Source organism: Pelecanus crispus, chromosome 20 (assembly GCF_030463565.1).
Source record: "Pelecanus crispus isolate bPelCri1 chromosome 20, bPelCri1.pri, whole genome shotgun sequence".
NCBI classification, from domain to species: domain Eukaryota; kingdom Metazoa; phylum Chordata; class Aves; order Pelecaniformes; family Pelecanidae; genus Pelecanus; species Pelecanus crispus.
Window position 1 is genome coordinate 4,839,694 of NC_134662.1, and position 16,832 is coordinate 4,856,525.

Here is a 16,832-nt window from a genome sequence, read left to right on the forward strand (position 1 = left end):
CATGGGTTGAGGATGAGCGTGCCCCAGGGGATGAGGGTGTCCCAGGGGCCATTGCTCGTGCCCACACCCCCCACCCTGCCCAGGACTCACCTTGCAGCTGGGTTACCCTGGCGAGCTCCTGGTCCTGCTCCGACACTTTCCCCTCCAGCACGCCCTGAGCACGGGCAGAGGGAAGGGGCTGGGGGCTCTGGCTTGGGCCCTCCCTCGCACCAGCCCAACGCAGCCAGTTCGGCGCTGGGGGCTGCAGGTTTCCCTGCGGGGGTCCTGGCCCCCCACCCCCCAGCAGCGCCTTGGCACCTACCAGCTGCTTATTGCAGCTGTCCCCCTGCTCACGGGCTTCGGCGAGGGACCTGTTGGTGACGGCCAACACCTCCTCCAGTGCTGCCAGCCCCGCCGAGCTGTTGCCTGCCATCATGGAACACGCAGCCAACCGGCAGAGCATGGTGGGGAGAGTTACCGCCAGCCCCACGATGGCCACCCCAAGGGCCACGGCCACGTACATCTTCCAACTTGGCTTGCCTCGGGATGGGCAATCCCGGCTGCAGCTGGACATCCTGCTCGTGCCGCCCTGCCTGGGCAAAGACACGCGGGGCTGGGAGCGAGCTCGAGGTTTGTTTCAAAATTGTGTTGTTTCAGTTCTCAAGCGGTGGGACTTTCCAGGAAATCACGTGGCCTGCACCACGCAGCACCCAGAGGAATTCAATGGCTGCTGGGCTGGCGACGTCTCTTGCTGCGGATGGTGCTGTGCCCCTGCCTGCACCGGGGCTGGTACAGGCAGGGCTTGGGCAGATGCTGCGGGGACCCCCCGCCTCCGCAGGGGGTGATCCCGGCCCCGTGTCCCAGGGAGTGGGGGGCAGAGCTGGGGGGCTGTGGGCGCACATGCAGCCCCATGGAGCTGCCAGTGGGGCCAGTGCCCATGGCGGGTGGGGGGGGACGGGGCAGAGCATCCCCCAGGGCAAGGGGTAACTGGGGTGCTGGGGGTATGAATTTGGGGTACGGGGTACTCCCGTATATAAAGTAACTGGGGTTTGGGGTGCCTGGGATAGGGGCTGCGTGGGGTATGGCGCAACCGGAGTCGGGGGTAACTTGGTTATGGGCTACCTGGGGTACGGAGAATTTGGGGTACTCGGGGGTACCTGGGGCACAGTGGGGGGCAGAGCTGGGGGGCTGTGGGCACGCATGCAGCCCCATAGAGCTGCCAGTGGGGCCAGTGCCCACGGCAGGTGGGGGGGGACGGGGCAGAGCATCCCCCAGGGCAAGGGGTAACTGGGGTGCTGGGGGTATGAATTTGGGGTACGGGGTACTCCCGTATATAAAGTAACTGGGGTTTGGGGTGCCTGGGATAGGGGCTGCGTGGGGTATGGCGCAACTGGAGTCGGGGGTAACTTGGTTATGGGCTACCTGGGGTACGGAGAATTTGGGGTACTCGGGGGTACCTGGGGCACAGTGGGGGGCAGAGCTGGGGGGCTGTGGGCACGCATGCAGCCCCATGGAGCTGCCAGTGGGGCCAGTGCCCACGGCGGGTGGGGGGGACGGGGCAGAGCATCCCCCAGGGCAAGGGGTAACTGGGGTGCTGGGGGTATGAATTTGGGGTACGGGGTACTCCCGTATATAAAGTAACTGGGGTTTGGGGTGCCTGGGATAGGGGCTGCGTGGGGTATGGCGCAACTGGAGTCGGGGGTAACTTGGTTATGGGCTACCTGGGGTACGGAGAATTCGGGGTACGTGGGGCACAGCAGTACCCAGGCTGTGGGGTATCTGGGAGTGGGGTTGCTGGGGTAGGTGGCACCAGTCTGTGAATCCTCCTGCAGCGCAGCGTCCCCCCGCCCCAGCCCAGTTCCAGCCAGCACGGCCACTCCGGCTCCGGCTGGGCTCAGGGGCTCTGCTGGGGCCAGGATCTGGCCCCGGCTTCTGGCAAGCGCTTGGCCCCGGGATGTCTGTGCCCATCGGGAGGGTTTGGGGGGGGGAGAAGGGCTGGGGAGGGGAGGAGGAGGGTTAAAGGGTGGGGAAGGGCTGCGAGCCCTCCGCTCCCATCCTTGGGGAGCAGCACCACGCTCCGGCTGGTTTTCCGGCCACCGCATGGGCTGGTTTTCAGGAAGCCGGGAGTGGGACCAAGCCGTGGCCTGCTCTGCTTCTCTCGGGGAGAAATTCCAAACGCTCTTTTTTCCAGGAGTTGTGCTAAAATCCTGGCGGTTTTAATGCTTTTCCTGCTGGTGTATCTCGGCAGGGAAACGTTCCCCCGAGCAAAGGCAACGCCGGCCGGTCCATCGCTGTCCCGAGGGACCCCTTCCCGCCTTGCCGGGTCCTCTCCCGGCCACTGCGTGGGGCTGGGAGGAGGGGAGGGGCACGGGATGCGAGGCATGGGAGATGAGCTGTGATATTTGGATATGGGATACGTGGTATAGGATGCAGAATGAGGCTAGGGGCCGCGGGCCGTAGGATATGAGGTATAGGATGCAGGGTGTGGGATATGGGATGCAGAATATAGGATATGGGATATGGGATGCAGAATCGAGGTATGGGATATAGGATGTGTGATGGATATGGGATGCAGAATCTAGGATATGGGATGCAGAATCTAGGATATGGGATATAGGATGCGTGATATGGGATGCAGAATCTAGGATATGGGATGCAGAATCTAGGGTATGGGATGCAGAATCTAGGGTATGGGATATAGGATGCGTGATATGGGATGCAGAATCTAGGATATGGGATATGGGATGCAGAATCTAGGGTATGGGATATAGGATGCGTGATATGGGATGCAGAATCTAGGATATGGGATGCAGAATCTAGGGTATGGGATGCAGAATCTAGGGTATGGGATATAGGATGCGTGATATGGGATGCAGAATCTAGGATATGGGATATGGGATGCAGAATCTAGGGTATGGGATATAGGATGCGTAATATGGGATGCAGAATCTAGGATATGGGATATGGGATGCAGAATATAGGATCTGGGACGCAGGATATGGGATATGGAATATAGGATGCCAGATATGGAATATGGGATGAAGGGTGTGGGATGCTGGATGCAGGATGTGGGATGTGGGATTTGGGATGCAGGGTATGGGATACGGGATGCAGGGTATGGGATACAGAATATGGGATATGGGATGTGGGATGCAGGGTAGGGGTGCACTCTGCAGCTGGGGATGTCCCTGTGCCTGACACCGGATCTGATCACCCGGATAAAGCCGAGTCTGGCCAAGGTAGCTCCTGCTGGGAGCAGTCCGGGCCAGGTCAGAGCTGGTGGGCTCGGGAGGGGGCTCCTGCAGCCGCAGGGTTTCTGCAGCCAGCTGTGTGCCAGCGCTACCATCCCTGCACCACGACTGCGCCGGGGAGCTGAGACCCCCGGCACAGAGCCCTGGCACGGGTGACCCAGCCCCAGGGATGCTCCGGCTGCATCCTGGCACGTGGAGCCAGCGGCCACTGCCTCACCTTTCCTCCCCCCAGCTCCAGAAATAGCTGTTCCACTTAGTATTTTTATTCTGCTGCCTCATGTGATATAAAAAGCAATGGCTGTGAAATTAAAAACACACAAAATATTTACCAAACTTCAAGTTTTTGAGTCAGATTTTCAACATCTGGAGAATTAAAAGGCTCTGGCAGATTCGGTGAGCTGTCAGCGTAAAGGCTTTAAATATGTTGTTATTATTATTTATGGTCTGGAACCTGAAGAGGAACGAAGGCCAAAGGGTTCAAAAATAGCTTGAAAAAGGGGAATGGATGTTTTTTCCAGAACCAGCTCACTTTGAACAGCAAGATATTGAGATGCAACTCTTAAAAAATATAGCTAAAAAGCAACTGGGACAGGAATGTGCATCGTCAAGGGCTGCCCTGAAGCCGCCCCGGGGCGGCGGAACTCGGCCATCCCCATGGTGTCCCGGCTCGGGCTCGCTTCAGAAAGCAAGTGTTAGTGCTCCGGGCAGACCCCCTCCCTCTTCCCACTGTTTGCCCCCAAATCCCAGCTTCCAATGGCCCCTTTCCCGGGGGACACACAGTGATAGCCCCCGGTGCCCTCGCTTTGGGAGGGGTTGGGGGGCTCTCGCCTCCATTTTGTCCGTGTTTGAGGAGCGTTTGTTTTCCTCCTCCGGCAGGTTGTCCGGAGGGACCGCCGGGAGCGGAGCAGCGTCTCTTGGCCAGACGGCCTGGAATTCGGCAGCTGGATCCGGCACGGCCCCGTCATCATGGCAAAGACCAGGAGCTGGCACCTCCTGTGTCCCCCTGCGGCCACGTGCCCGAGGATGCTCTGGATGCCCAGGAATGCTCCGGTTTGGAATCCCTGGGGATGCTTGGGTTTGGGGTCTGTGGGGGGATGCTTGGGTTTGAGGTCCCTGGGGATGCTTGGGTTTGGGGTCTGTGGGGGGATGCTTGGGTTTGGGGTCCATGGGGGATGCTTGGGGTTGGGGTCTCTGGGGATGCTTGGGTTTGGGGTCCATGGGGGATGCTTGGGGTTGGGGTCTCTGGGGATGCTTGGGTTTGGGGTCCATGGGGGATGCTTGGGGTTGGGGTCTCTGGGGATGCTTGGGTTTGGGGTCCATGGGGGATGCTTGGGGTTGGGGTCTCTGGGGATGCTTGGGTTTGGGATCCGTGGGGGATGCTTGGGTTTGGGGTCTCTGGGGATGCTTGGGTTTGGGATCTGTGGGGGATGCTTGGGTTTGGGGTCTCTGGGGATGCTTGGGTTTGGGATCTGTGGGGGATGCTTGGGTTTGGGGTCTCTGGGGATGCTTGGGTTTGGGGTCTCTGGGGACACTTGGGTTTGGGGTCCCCAGGGATGCTCTGGTTTGGGGGTCTCAGGGGATGCTTGAGTTTGGGGTCCTCAGGGATGTTCCAGTTTGGGGTCCTCAGGGATGCTCGAGCTCAGGGCAGGGGGTGGAGGAGACGCCTCCTCACCCCCCCGGGGCTGGAGCCCTGGGCAGGATGCGGCCCCCGAAGCAGCAGGGCTGGGCGTGGTGCAAAGGAGCGAAGCCGGCGGGGAGGGGGCACACGGGGGAATATTTTTGGGCTGCCAGGGGCTGGGGCCAGCATGCAGGGGCAGGTCCTGCTGCGGTGGCCATGCTTCATGCCCTGCTCAGCCCTCACCCCACAGCTTGGCCCCGGGGAGGTGGCTGTGCAGCATGGCCCCCCCCCAGCCCCTCGGGGGGCTGAGAGGAGGGTCCCGGGCAGGCACAGAGCCTCTGCTTTTCCCTTTCATCCCTTGCCTGCGCCTGTTCCCTTTCAGCCTGAAACGTGGGTTTCTCTCCTATTTTGGATTGGCTTTTCGGCTGGTTTCTTTTATTATTTTAATTTAGGCACTGTCATTATATTTTCCATTATTAAAAAAAAAAAAAAAAAAAAAGAACATGAGCAGCTTCCCAAGGCCCTTTCCAGCTCCCGGCTGCTGCTCAGAGCAGCTTTTGTTCCCGGCCAGCACCGGGACGTACTCGTGGGGCGCAGCGTGGCGGCACCCCCTTCCCGCTGCCCGTGCCCTGACTCCCACTTCACCACAGGGCCAGTGGGGATTTTGGGGGGGACGCACCCCAATGCAGGATGCTGTCGGGGGGGGGTGGTTAAGCAAACAGCAGCCTCATCCCCGCCACGGGGGCCCCAGCAGCACCGAAGGACGTGCCGATGCGCCGGCACACCGGCCTGCTCATTTACGTTGGGCTCTGGCCATCCCTAATTGCTGGCGGGGCGGGACGGGAGCTGCAGCTCCCAGGCTCCTTTTTCCCTTCCCCACTTTGCTATTCCCTTTTGGCCAGGGGCCAGGGGTAACAAGAAGCAGCTGAGCCCGGCCCCGCCGGCCGCCTCCACCTGCCTTTCTCATCACCACGGGGCTGTGCATCCCGCACGGAGACGGGCTCTCGCCTTGCCCCCTCGCCCGCATCCCACCGCCCCGAGCCATCCCGGGATGTTGCCATCCCTGTCTCTGCCTCCCGGGCACCGTCGGAGCGGGATGGACCCACCAGCGCTGGGTGCAAGTGGGGAGTGGGGTAGCGTTGCACCCACACCTCACCCACCCTGAAACCCATGGCCGGGACCCACCACGCCCCATCGTTTGCCCAAAGCCATGGGGGGACCGAGGGGGTCCTTGCTCCAACCCCAGCCTCCCGCTTGCCCATCGCGGAGCTGAGCCAGGAGCATCGCTCATGCCAAAGGGGCCGAGAAAGCCAAAAAAGGGCAGTTTTTGACCCCAAAGACATTGAGCTCCAGAAAACCCCTCTAGGTTCTCCATTCTGCAGCCTGCGGGTCTGGTGTGGGGTCCCTGCAGGGCCCCCCCCCCCCCGGCCAGCCCCCTGGGTATCCAACTCCGGAGCCACCGTGGGTCGTGCGGAGCCACGTGCCGGTGGTTTCTGCTAACGATTACAAGAATTAGAGACAAAAGCATCCCAGCTGGCAGCCTTGGACACTCAGCCGTGTAATCAGCCCGGGCTGGACTGTGAGGCTCAGCATTGCCTGGAAGCTGGGAGGGGCCGGGTATTTTGGTACCCGATGATGCTCCACAGCACACGGGGGGGTGCTGGCCTGGCCAGTCCCAGCCAGCGCAGGGGGCATTTGGGGCTGGGGTGGGGACCAAGGAGCTCCTTGTCCCCGGGGCTGGAGGGTGCAGGACCCTCGGGACAGGGTCTGTGGGTTCAGCTCCTGCATGGAGGGTCCCACACCCGGGGGGGAGCAGCAGGAGGATTTGGCTGCAGCCCCCAGCCCAGCCCCTGACCCCGGGCAGGTTTCCAGCCCTCGGGAATGCAGGGCTGGGCTGGACACCCAGCACGGACCTCCCACAACCCCGGCACATCCCTGCATGTGTGTCCCTGGCTCCTTCTCTGTGTCCCTGGGATCAGAGGGAGCCCCTGGCCACCCCCTTGGCTCTCCCCTGCACCCATCTCCCCCAGCCCCCCGTGCCCGGAGCACCACGTGGCACGATGCTGGAGGTCCCGGCCAGCACTGGGATGGGATCCGGTGAGATAGAGCAGGGCGCAGCCGTGAGCATAAGGGGCTGCAAACGGGGGGTGTCCGAATGGCTGCTTTTTGTCTTTTTTCACCCCATTTTTCTTCCTGACGCCATAAATAGCAGCAGAGCTGCAGGAGCTGCTTCCATCTGCCCTGCCTGCGCAGCTGCCTCCAACCAAGCCAACCAGATGGTGGAAAACAATCCTGCCTGCTGGCACTGCCCCCGGCGCTGCCGCCAGCGGTGCCCGCAGGGGAGCATCCGCCGGCCTCCCCCCATGGCGGGGGACGTGGCTCCCGGTGGGGCAGCTCTCAGCACCCAGGGACAGGCAGCACCCAGGGACAGGCAGTGCCCAGGAACAGGCAGCGCCCAGGGACAGGCAGCCCCCAGGGACAGGCAGCCCCCAGGAACAGGCGGCACCCAGGGACAGGCGGCACCCAGGGACAGGCAGTGCCCAGGGACAGGCAGCACCCAGGGACAGGCAGCACCCAGGAACAGGCGGCACCCAGGAACAGGCGGCACCCAGGGACAGGCAGCACCCAGGGACAGGCGGCACCCAGGGACAGGCAGCACCCAGGGACAGGCAGCCCCCAGGGACAGGCAGCACCCAGGAACAGGCGGCACCCAGGGACAGGCAGCCCCCAGGGACAGGCAGCCCCCAGGGACAGGCAGCACCCAGGAACAGGCGGCACCCAGGAACAGGCAGCACCCAGGAACAGGCAGCGCCCAGGGACAGGCAGCGCCCAGGTTGTGGCGGGGGGTGAGACCCCCACGATGGGCTCCCGGCATTTCAGGTGCCTCCTCCCGTGCTGTGCCGCGGCGTTGCCCACCTGATGTGCCGACGTCCGGCTGCGGTGGGATCCCATCCAGGTGGGACGGGGAGAGGGGTTGGGATTTGGCCACCGGTTTGGCGAACGCACCCCCGTCCCCGTCCCCCCGGGTGCCCCGTGTCCCCTTTGATCTCGCGAGCGGCCGCATCCAGTATAAGGGTGAAAAAATGCCGCGTCGATGCCAAACCATGTTGTAAAAGGGAAACGTTGTCCCGGGAGCAGGGGGGGTTTGGCCCCGTAAACCCAGCCTGTTCCATTACAGCATCCACGGGAGCCGCGGGTGGGAGGGGGCGCGGCGGGGGGGACGACGCCTGCAAAACCCACCCGGTAGCGCGAGCCAGGCGGGAAAGACAGACATCAGACGGACAGATGGACCCGCTGCCCTTTGCCCTGGCTGGGGTCACCCAGTGGGTGCCCAGCTCCTGTGCTGGGTGCATCCCTGTGCTACGGGGGGGGGGGGTCATGGGGCTGGATGGGCCCCGGCTGCCACGTCCCCCAGCCGCGGGGAGCTGGCGTGGTTCCCCCCGCGCCGCCGCCAGCTGCCTGAACCGGGCCCAAGGCAAACAGCAGCCGCCGGGACGGTGCTACCGTGCAGGGCGGGAGGCGATGGAGTTGGGGGGGGACACACACACATCCGTGCATCACCCCCCCAGCTCGGGTCTGGGCACCCCCAGAGAAGCCCAGCAGCCAGGCGGGTGTACACACAACCGTATATTTCATAATAAATAATGTACAAATCCGCACGCACCCTCGGTGCGTGCCGGCACCGCTGCCGTGGGGCCGCATCCTGCCATTGCCTCTCGTTCGCTGCCCCGGAGCACCCCGGGAGTTTGGGGAGGGGGTGTCCCCGTGCTGGGGAGGGGGGTTTAAGAAATGCCTTTTTCTTTTTTTCGTCTGGGGAAAAGGTAGTTGGGACAAAATGTTCCCCGAGGGCAAAATAGCTGGGTCAGTGGCAGCAGGATGGGTGCAGGATCAGGCCCGGCCGGGCTCTGCGCGGAGCTCGGTTGAAGGTCGCGGAGACTGAGCCGGGCAGCCCAGGCACGCCGCACGCCGCTGAGCCCCAGTGCCGCGGCCGGAGAGCTGGCACCGTGCCGTGCCAGGGCAGAGAGCGCGGGGAGGGCTTCTTATCCACATCCTCGGGGGGTTTCCCCCAAAGAAACCCCACATTTCCTTGTGGCGTGCAGGGCAGGGATGCAGCGGGTGCTCCCGCCTCCCGGCACCCTCCGGCTGCGGCACGGGCGCATGGGAGCCCCGCCGCTGGGCATGGGGCAAAGCGCCGGGCAGGGGACCCCTTCCCATCCCAGCCTCTTCCCCTATTTGCTTCCACCCCCTCTTTTATTCTTTTTTATTTAAATAACCCCCGTGGGGCCATGGCCCCGCTTGCCGGCACCACCGGCACCGCGGTCCCCGGGGCTGAGCACCAAGACCTTCCCCGCGCGGGGCTGGGGGCGAGGGCAGGGGCAGCACCGGGGAGGGGCTGGCGAGGCTGGTGGGGGCTGCCCGCTGTCACCCCCCTCCCCACATCCCCGTGACCCCCTGCCCTGCTGTCCCCCGGGGGCACGGCGGGAGGGTCCCACTCCACGTGGCCCGTGCGTGTGTCCCCCCCCCTCGGTCGTTATAAATGAGCGCGGGTAAAAGCGACAGGGAAAGGGAGGGCAGAGCTGGGCAGGGGAGGGGGCACGGCGGGGGGGCCGCGGCGCTTACGGCTGTCCCCGGGTCCGGCCCATCCTCCGCCGGCTGCTGGGGGTCCGGCGAGTGGCTGTGGGGCCCGGGGCTCGGGCACCGGAGGCGAAGTCCATCACCTCGGGAGGAGCCCGGCGCATCTCGCTGGTCCCCATCTCCCGCCGGATCTCGGCCAGTGCCTCGGCCGGGGCCGTCAGCAGGCGCTGGAAGAAGCTCTCCCGCCCCACCGGCCGCTCCTGGCAGGTGAAGGTGACGGCCGTGCCAGTGTCCGCCTTCATCTCCCGTGAGAAGCCGTCGGAGGTGCCGTCGAAGCAGCGGCCGATGGCGATCTCCTTGGCCAACCGTGGGTTCTGGTCCGTCACCGTGTAGATGCCGTAGTTGTGACCCAACGGGTCGACAGGTGCCAGCATGGTGAAGGCGGCCGTGTGGTTGTTCTCCGCCACGGGTGGGTGACGGCTCAGGTACTCCCGGAGGAGGCTGTTGATGGCCGTGCGGTGGCAGCTGCCTTGGGGGATGATGGAGACCAAGGTGCGGTCCACCAGGCTCTGGTCAAAGAGCATCCCGCTGCACTTGAACTCCACGCAGGCACCCGAGGTGTTCTCCAGCAGCATGTCCCGCACGCTACGGGTGTCACGCAGCCCATAGAGCTGCCCCCGGGTGCGGGGGTGGCTGCCCCCCACGTTGCGGGACCTCACCATGTACTCCTGCGGCCCCTCGATCCGCACCTTGATGAAACAAGCCCTGAACTCCTGAGGGTTGGGCCACCATGAGAGGTAGTCGCCGGTCCAAGAGGTCAGGTCGCTCTCCTTGAAGGGCACCACGTTGTACTCATACTTGTCCACTTCCACGCGGTAGAAGCGGAGGTGGTTGGCGCTGACCGGCGCCTTCTCGCACTCCTCAAGGCTGCGGTAAGGATAGATGGGACCGTTGGTCTCGTCAACGTTGTTGGGGTCGGGCTTGGCCACGTTGATTTGGAAAGCCGTCTTCTTCAAGTTGGGGTCATCGTGGTCCGACCGGCGGTAGCCCAGCTTGCCCAGGTAGGGCTGGGACACGCCAACGGCGTTGGGGTTGAGCTTGGGGCTGGAGGCCACGGCTTCCAGCTCCTCCCCACCCAGCGTGGCAGTGACGTATGCCGAGTAGGCGTCGGGGCGCTGGCCGTCACAGAAAGTGGGCAGGCAGGCGCCGTTGGGACCCGTCACCACGCTGTCGAAGCGACCCCATGCCCGGGGGTTGGCGGGATAGCCGGGCTGGGGCTCCAGGTTGATGAGGCTGATGACCACCCCTTCCAATTGCTCATAGGGGTTGAACTTCTCATTGCTGTAAGCCCTGACCTTGACAAAGCAGCGGCGGTCCTCCGGCACGTCCAGGTTGAAAAGACGCCGCTCCCGGATCTCCAGGTTCCCCACCAGGAAGGTCCTCTCCTCCCTCTTCCCCCGGCTCCCCCCAGCCGGGCGGAGGTCCCCCTCCTCCTCCCACAAGCCAGTCTCAGGGTTCAAGGACCACAACTTCATCTTCTGCAGGTGCTCCGGCATCTGGACCTGCCCCGCATCCATCCGCACCTCCACCGGCCCCGTTTGCAGCGCCGCGCCGCTCTCCCCTTCCCGAAAATCCACGGCGAACATGCCGTAGGTCCGCAGGGGGACGATCTCCCCGTCGGTGTTGGCAAAGCTGAGGTCGCTGGAGGCAGCACCAGCCGTTGCGATGTCTCTGGGGTCTAGGAAGGTGACACTGGCTTTGACCGTGCCCCTGAAGACCTCCCCGGAGGGACGGAGGAAGGCTCCGGCGGGAAGGACGAGCTCCCCAACGGGGTCCCGGCCGCTCGCCTCCCCCAGTGGGATGGCATTGCTCCGGCTGCCGTCCAGGTCCACCGGCTCCTTCTTCCGCAGCATCTTGACCTCCTGGTAGACGGCACCGCCGCGGCGGTTGAAGGGCAGGACCTTGACGGCATCCACGAACCTCTGCTGCCGGTCCACGAAGCGAGCCACCAAGCGCTGCGTGTCCGGCGGCACCTCGATGGTGAAGGAGCCCTTGTAGCCGGTGAAGCCGACCTTCTTCCCACCCAAGAAGATCTGCCCGAAGCGCAGGGGCTCGCCGGTGTCGGCCGCCGTCACCCGTCCCTGCACCAGGACGCGGGGCTGGGCGCAGGGTCCGCAACCGCACTCGGCCACCACCTTGATGGGCAGCAGGGAGCCGGCGCAGGGGATCTCCCGCAGCTCCATCCTCCGCACCCCGCAGCAGCGCCTCGCGTCCGCCCCGCAGCCCGACTGGTCGGCCAGGCTGCCGGCACACGGGGCGGGCGGGCAGCGACCCACGTTGTAGTAGCGGGAGCCGGCGGCATCCTGCGGGCACTCGCTGGGCAGCTCCACGAGGCTCGGCTCAGGCTCCGGCTTGCAGCTCTGCTGGCCCTGGGCTGGGGGGAACGGGGGGCACAGGGGGGTTAGGGCGACCCTCCCCACCACACACCCCGTCGCGGGACGATGCTGCCGCTAACGAAGCCCATCCCGTTCTCACCCAGCACGGTGAGCTGTGCCGGCGCCGATTTGATGGCGCCCGCCTCGGTGCTGGCTTTGCAGTGGTAGGTGCCAGCGTGCTCCGGCGCCAGCCCCCGCAGCACCAGGCGGCTGCCGTACCGGTACATCTTCCTCTCCAGCAGCGTCCCATTGTGGTACCTGCCCGGACGGGGATGGGCTCAGCGGGGACGCGGCCAGGGCTGCCTTTCCCCGCCGTCCCCAGCCCCAGCTTTCCGTCGCCCGGACCCCGCTCACCAGTAGTACTTCTTGGGCACAGGGGTGCCCGAGGCTTTGCAGCAGAAGGTCACCTCCTGCCCGGCCACCCGCACCTTCGCCTTGGGGTGCAGCACCATGTAGGGCTTCTCTGCAGGGGAGGAAGGCAGCAGAAGGTGCAACGAGCCGCGGCTGCACCCCCGGCTCGCTCCCCGCGCTGTGCATCCTTCGGGGAGGTCCCTCGAGGGGTGCACGGCTCGGCCCCTCGCCCTGCGCCACGACGCTCACCCAGCCTCTGCAGCATCACGTGTGCCACCGCCACGCCGGAGCCGTTGGAGACGATGGGTGCCAGTCCTGCGGCGAAGCCCTCGCGGTGGGCGCTGACGTTGGCGGCGGTGCCCTCGCACAGCCCCGCCGCGGCGAAGCGCCCACGGGCATCGCTGCGGGCCAGCAGCACCGGCGGGTGGCCCTCCAGGTAGATGCGGGCGTCCGGCAGCGCCGTGCCGGTGGCGGAGACGACGGTGCCCTGCAGCGTGTGCTCGGGGCAGGCTGCGGGGTGGCACGGCGCTCAGACCCCACGGCCACGGCCACCGGCGGGGCCACGTGGGTGGGGGGCACCGGGGAGGGGGTCCCCACGTCCCCGGGGGCAGGTACCTGGGCAGGGCGAGGGGGGGCATTTCTGCACCTCAGCGGGGCGGCCGGCGCACGGCACCTTCTTGACTTTCTTGCAGCTCCGGCGTCGGACGCGTGTCCCGGCGCTGCCGCAGCTGCGGGAACAGGGGCCCCAGGTGCCCCACTCCATCCACGCCGACTCTGCGGGAGAGATGCCGGGCGGGCATCGGGCACCACGCTCCCCCCCCAGCCTCCAGCCCGGGGTTGCCCTGCACCACAGGGACACAAGGGGGGTCCCCAACCGTGGAGGCTCCATCCGGCCGCCCGTGCCCAGCCAGCCCCGGCTCACCCCCACGCGCCCCGGCCAAGCTATTTTTACCAGCACAGCCTCTGTTATTGCAATTAAGCTGACGATGTGCACACGGCGGTGGCTTTGCCCGGGGAGCTGCTGTGTCGGCGTGGGGACATCATCCACATTCCAAGAGCCCCACGGGACCCCTCGTGCCAGCAGGGATCCGGAAAGGAGCCGGGGGTGGCTGGCACCGGGCGGCAAGCGGTGGCCGGGGGGCAGGTGGGTGCTGGCGGAGGTGCCGGTGTCCCTACCTGGGCAGCGCCCGGCGCTGCACGGCCGTCGCTCCACGGCTTTGCCCTTGCACTTGAGCTCCTTGAGCGCGGCCACCAGCCGGGCATTGACGCAGCGGCGGGTGCGGGTCTGGGTGCCGCTGCTGCCGCAGGCGCTGCGCGAGCAGGGGCTCCAGGAGGACCAGTGCGACCAGTAGATGTGCTCTGGGGGCGGGGGGAGAGGTGTTAACTGGGGACCCACCACCCGCACCCAGCTCCACGGGGGGCATGGTGCCCCCGGGATGGTGCCCCCGGTGCCCTGCACGCAGGGGCTGATTGCTGGGGGCGGGGGGGGCTCTGGTGCAGCCGCAGCTCCGGCAGCACCCAGCGGGGTGCAGCAGCAGGGTTGGGGGTGCCGAGCAAGGGGTGAGTGCAGCAATGGGTACAGACCCCCCCCCAAATTGCCAGCGGGCCCCGGGGGGGTGGGACGCGGCGGGGACAAGCGCTCACCCAGCGGGCAGAGGAAGCGGATGTGGTAGTTGGAGCAGGTCTTGCCCTGCGGCTGCTCCTTGTTGATGCAGCGAAAACCCTTCTTGGGGCTGGCGTGCACCACCTCGCCCACGTCCTCGGGCAGCTCCCACTCGGTGGTGCGGGCCTGGATGGCCACCGGCCGCTCGCAGACGCGCCCGCGGTAGTAGAAGCGAATGGCCTCCAGGCTCTCGTAGTCCCCGTCCCCCCCGGGGTGGTCGATGTTGAACCAGGACGTCCACTCGGCTCCTCTGCCTGGGATGGACACCACGTCCCTGCTGCGAGGGTCCCATGGGGACACCGCCGAGGGGGGGGAGATGGCACCTCCCGGGCTGGCATTGCCCCGTGCAGCCCCTTTGGGGTGGCCCGGCAGCGGGTCCCCCGTGGGACGGTGTCTGGCGGGGGCTCCGGGACAGCCGTACCTGCTGTGTCCAGGTCGAGGTCTGCCAGGCTGGGGGCTGCTTTCCAGGGCTTCCCCTCCACGCCGCTCTTCCCCGGCTCCGAGTCATTGTCCAAGGGCTCTGTGGGAAGCATGGGGTGAGAGCACCCGGTGCCGGGGCACCCTCTCCCCAGGGCACCCAAAGGTGCCCAGCTGGTCCCTCGCCGAGCTGCGGGCACCAACATCACGCAGCAAAGCTCAGCCAGCGCTGGGACAGACAACATCCCGGATGGAATGGGGACCCCCTCCCACCCTGAGCCCCCCAGCCCCGCACCATCGGCCAGGCAAGGGGCTCAGGGCAGGATTTACCGGCTCCATGGGGCCAGGCTGGTGCTGTCATCATCCAGGGCAGCCGAGGACGGGTTGCAGCCTCCCGGTCAGCCACGGATGGACCGAGAGGCAGGCGAGGCTGGTGCCACATGCCGAGTCCGGCCATGCCAGGGCCCGTGCCATGTCCACAGGCTGTATGCCTGGGAAATGCTGCCTGCGAGCTCCCGGCTGCCCCCGGGCGAGCTCAGCCCTGGGGGTAATGTGGGACGAGGAGCCGAGCCAGGGTGTCCACGCACGCACCCGCCGTGCCGAGGCCACGGCACGAACCTGGCGTCACACCGAGCCCCACCAGCCAAACCAGGAGGCAGCAGGAAATTGGGCTGTAAAACCACAGCTGGCGAGCGGAGACACGGCAGCGGCCGGCCTGGGGGGCTCGCTGTGCATCCCGGGTGGAGGGTGTCCCCCCCAGCTCCCACTGAGCCCGGCCAGCCACATCCCACGGGAGTAAACCCCCAGGAGCTGGGGTCTCCAAGGGCAGCCCTGCTCGCCTGCCCCTCATGTGGGTGCTGAGCCGGGGGGTTCAGCCACGCTGGACGAGATGGATGCGGGGAGCAGGTCCCTGGAGAGAAACCCGGTCCCTGGTGCCTGTCACCCACGGGCACCGGGCAGGATGCGGCCGAACACTCAAGACACCCCCGTGCAGCCTGGACCACTGCCCACGGGCACCCCTGGGCATGCAGCGGGCACCGTCCCTCCACCAGCAGCGATCCCACGGCAGCGGGGACTCGGCCCTGCCGCCTCCTGTCCCCTCCCCAGGTGGCAGGGAGCCGGGGGACAGCGGGACCCCTCACAGCCCCTGTTCTGCAGGTGGATGGGTTTTGGGCTTCCCGCAGGTGCTCAGCAATCCAGCGCCAGAGCAGGCAGGGCTGGCGGGGACACGGCACGGGGCACGTCCCCATCCCTCCGGTGACACGGCTCCGGGGAGGGCGAAACTGCCCTGAGCCTCGCCAACGCGTCCTCCCACCAGCAGATGCCGGAGGGACCATCCCCAGCCGTGCCCACGACCCTGGCGCACCTCTGCCCCTGGCACGCATCTGGCCCCGGCGCACATCTGGCCCTGGCACACATCTGGCCCTGGCACACATCTGGCGAGCGCTCAACCCCATCCCCATCCTGCTCCTCATCGCCGCTGCCAGCCCCCGGGAGGGCAGGGATGCCCCTGGTCACAGCAGGGCTGGGTCCCCGCGCCACGGTCGGACGGCGGACCCGGCCTTACCTGGTGCCCCGGCACCGTGCAGGGCGGCGAGCGCCAGAAGGGCCAGCGCCAGCTCCCCCATGGCTGCCCGCACGGCGGCAGGTCGGCCGGCGACTGCGAGCGCGGCGGCACCGTGGGTCTATATATGAGGCCTTTCCCCCTCGCGCCGGCAGACAGCAGCAATCGGCTCCTGGCACTCGGGGCTGGCGGCTTTGCCGGGGCTGGATCGGTGTCAAGAGGGAAGCGGGAAGGAGCCCTCCCCAGCGAGCCGGCTGCACGCTGCCGCTCGCCGCTCCAGCCCGGGAAACTTGAGGGTTTGTTTTTGCAAAGCTGCTAAAATTGGATGCACTTGGGAATGCGGAGGGGAGGGAAGGGAAAAAGCCGAGCGAGCCCGACCTCGGCGCTCCTGCGGTTGGGGTCGGGGTGCCAGCGCTCCCCTGGCACCCGCCGCCTCGGGGCACGGCGAGCTGGCGGGGCCGGTGGGCGCCCGCGCCGTGACCTGGCCCACGTGGGTGCGCCGGGGCCGCCCGTGTCCCAGCGCCGAGGTGGAGCTGAGGCCGTGCAGAGCTCGGTGCACCCATGGCCCCCACCCCGCCCCCGGGGGCTGCAGGATGCAAAGCACCCAGCGGCGCTGGCGCGTGACGGCGGGGTGGGGGGTGACAGGGTGGGGACCTTCCCAGGATCACCCCCAAACCGCAGCCCCCTCCCACAGCCCAGCCGGCGGAAATCCCGGCGCATTCCCTGCATTCCCCGAAACTCCGGCTGCACCGAGCTCCCCGGGGCAAGGGGGAGGCAGCTCCCAGGGCTGCTGCGGGGTCACCAACGCCCCTGTCTGCTGGGACAGTTGGGGACGGTCCCCAGCAGTGCCTCGTCACTGCCCTCCCTGCTAATTAAACACCCCAGAGCGAGGGGGCTGCTCCCGCGACCCTTCCCCGACGCGTTTGGGGGTTTCAGGCTATGGGGGGGATGCGGCAGCACTGGGGACCCCGCAGCCACC

General features: G+C 66.3%; 1 protein-coding gene across 1 annotated transcript; it reads right to left on the reverse strand.

The window, feature by feature from the left end:
* Positions 1–9,464: 9,464 nt before the first annotated feature.
* Positions 9,465–15,917, reverse strand: CILP2 (cartilage intermediate layer protein 2). Its single transcript, XM_075723816.1, has 9 exons — positions 15,857–15,917; positions 14,294–14,392; positions 13,854–14,126; positions 13,386–13,568; positions 12,825–12,983; positions 12,459–12,719; positions 12,213–12,321; positions 11,959–12,116; positions 9,465–11,857 (listed from the first exon to the last, which is right to left on the reverse strand). The coding sequence occupies exons 1-9, from the start codon at positions 15,915–15,917 to the stop codon at positions 9,465–9,467; spliced, it is 3,696 nt and encodes a 1,231-aa protein (XP_075579931.1).
* Between the last annotated feature and the right edge of the window lie 915 nt (positions 15,918–16,832).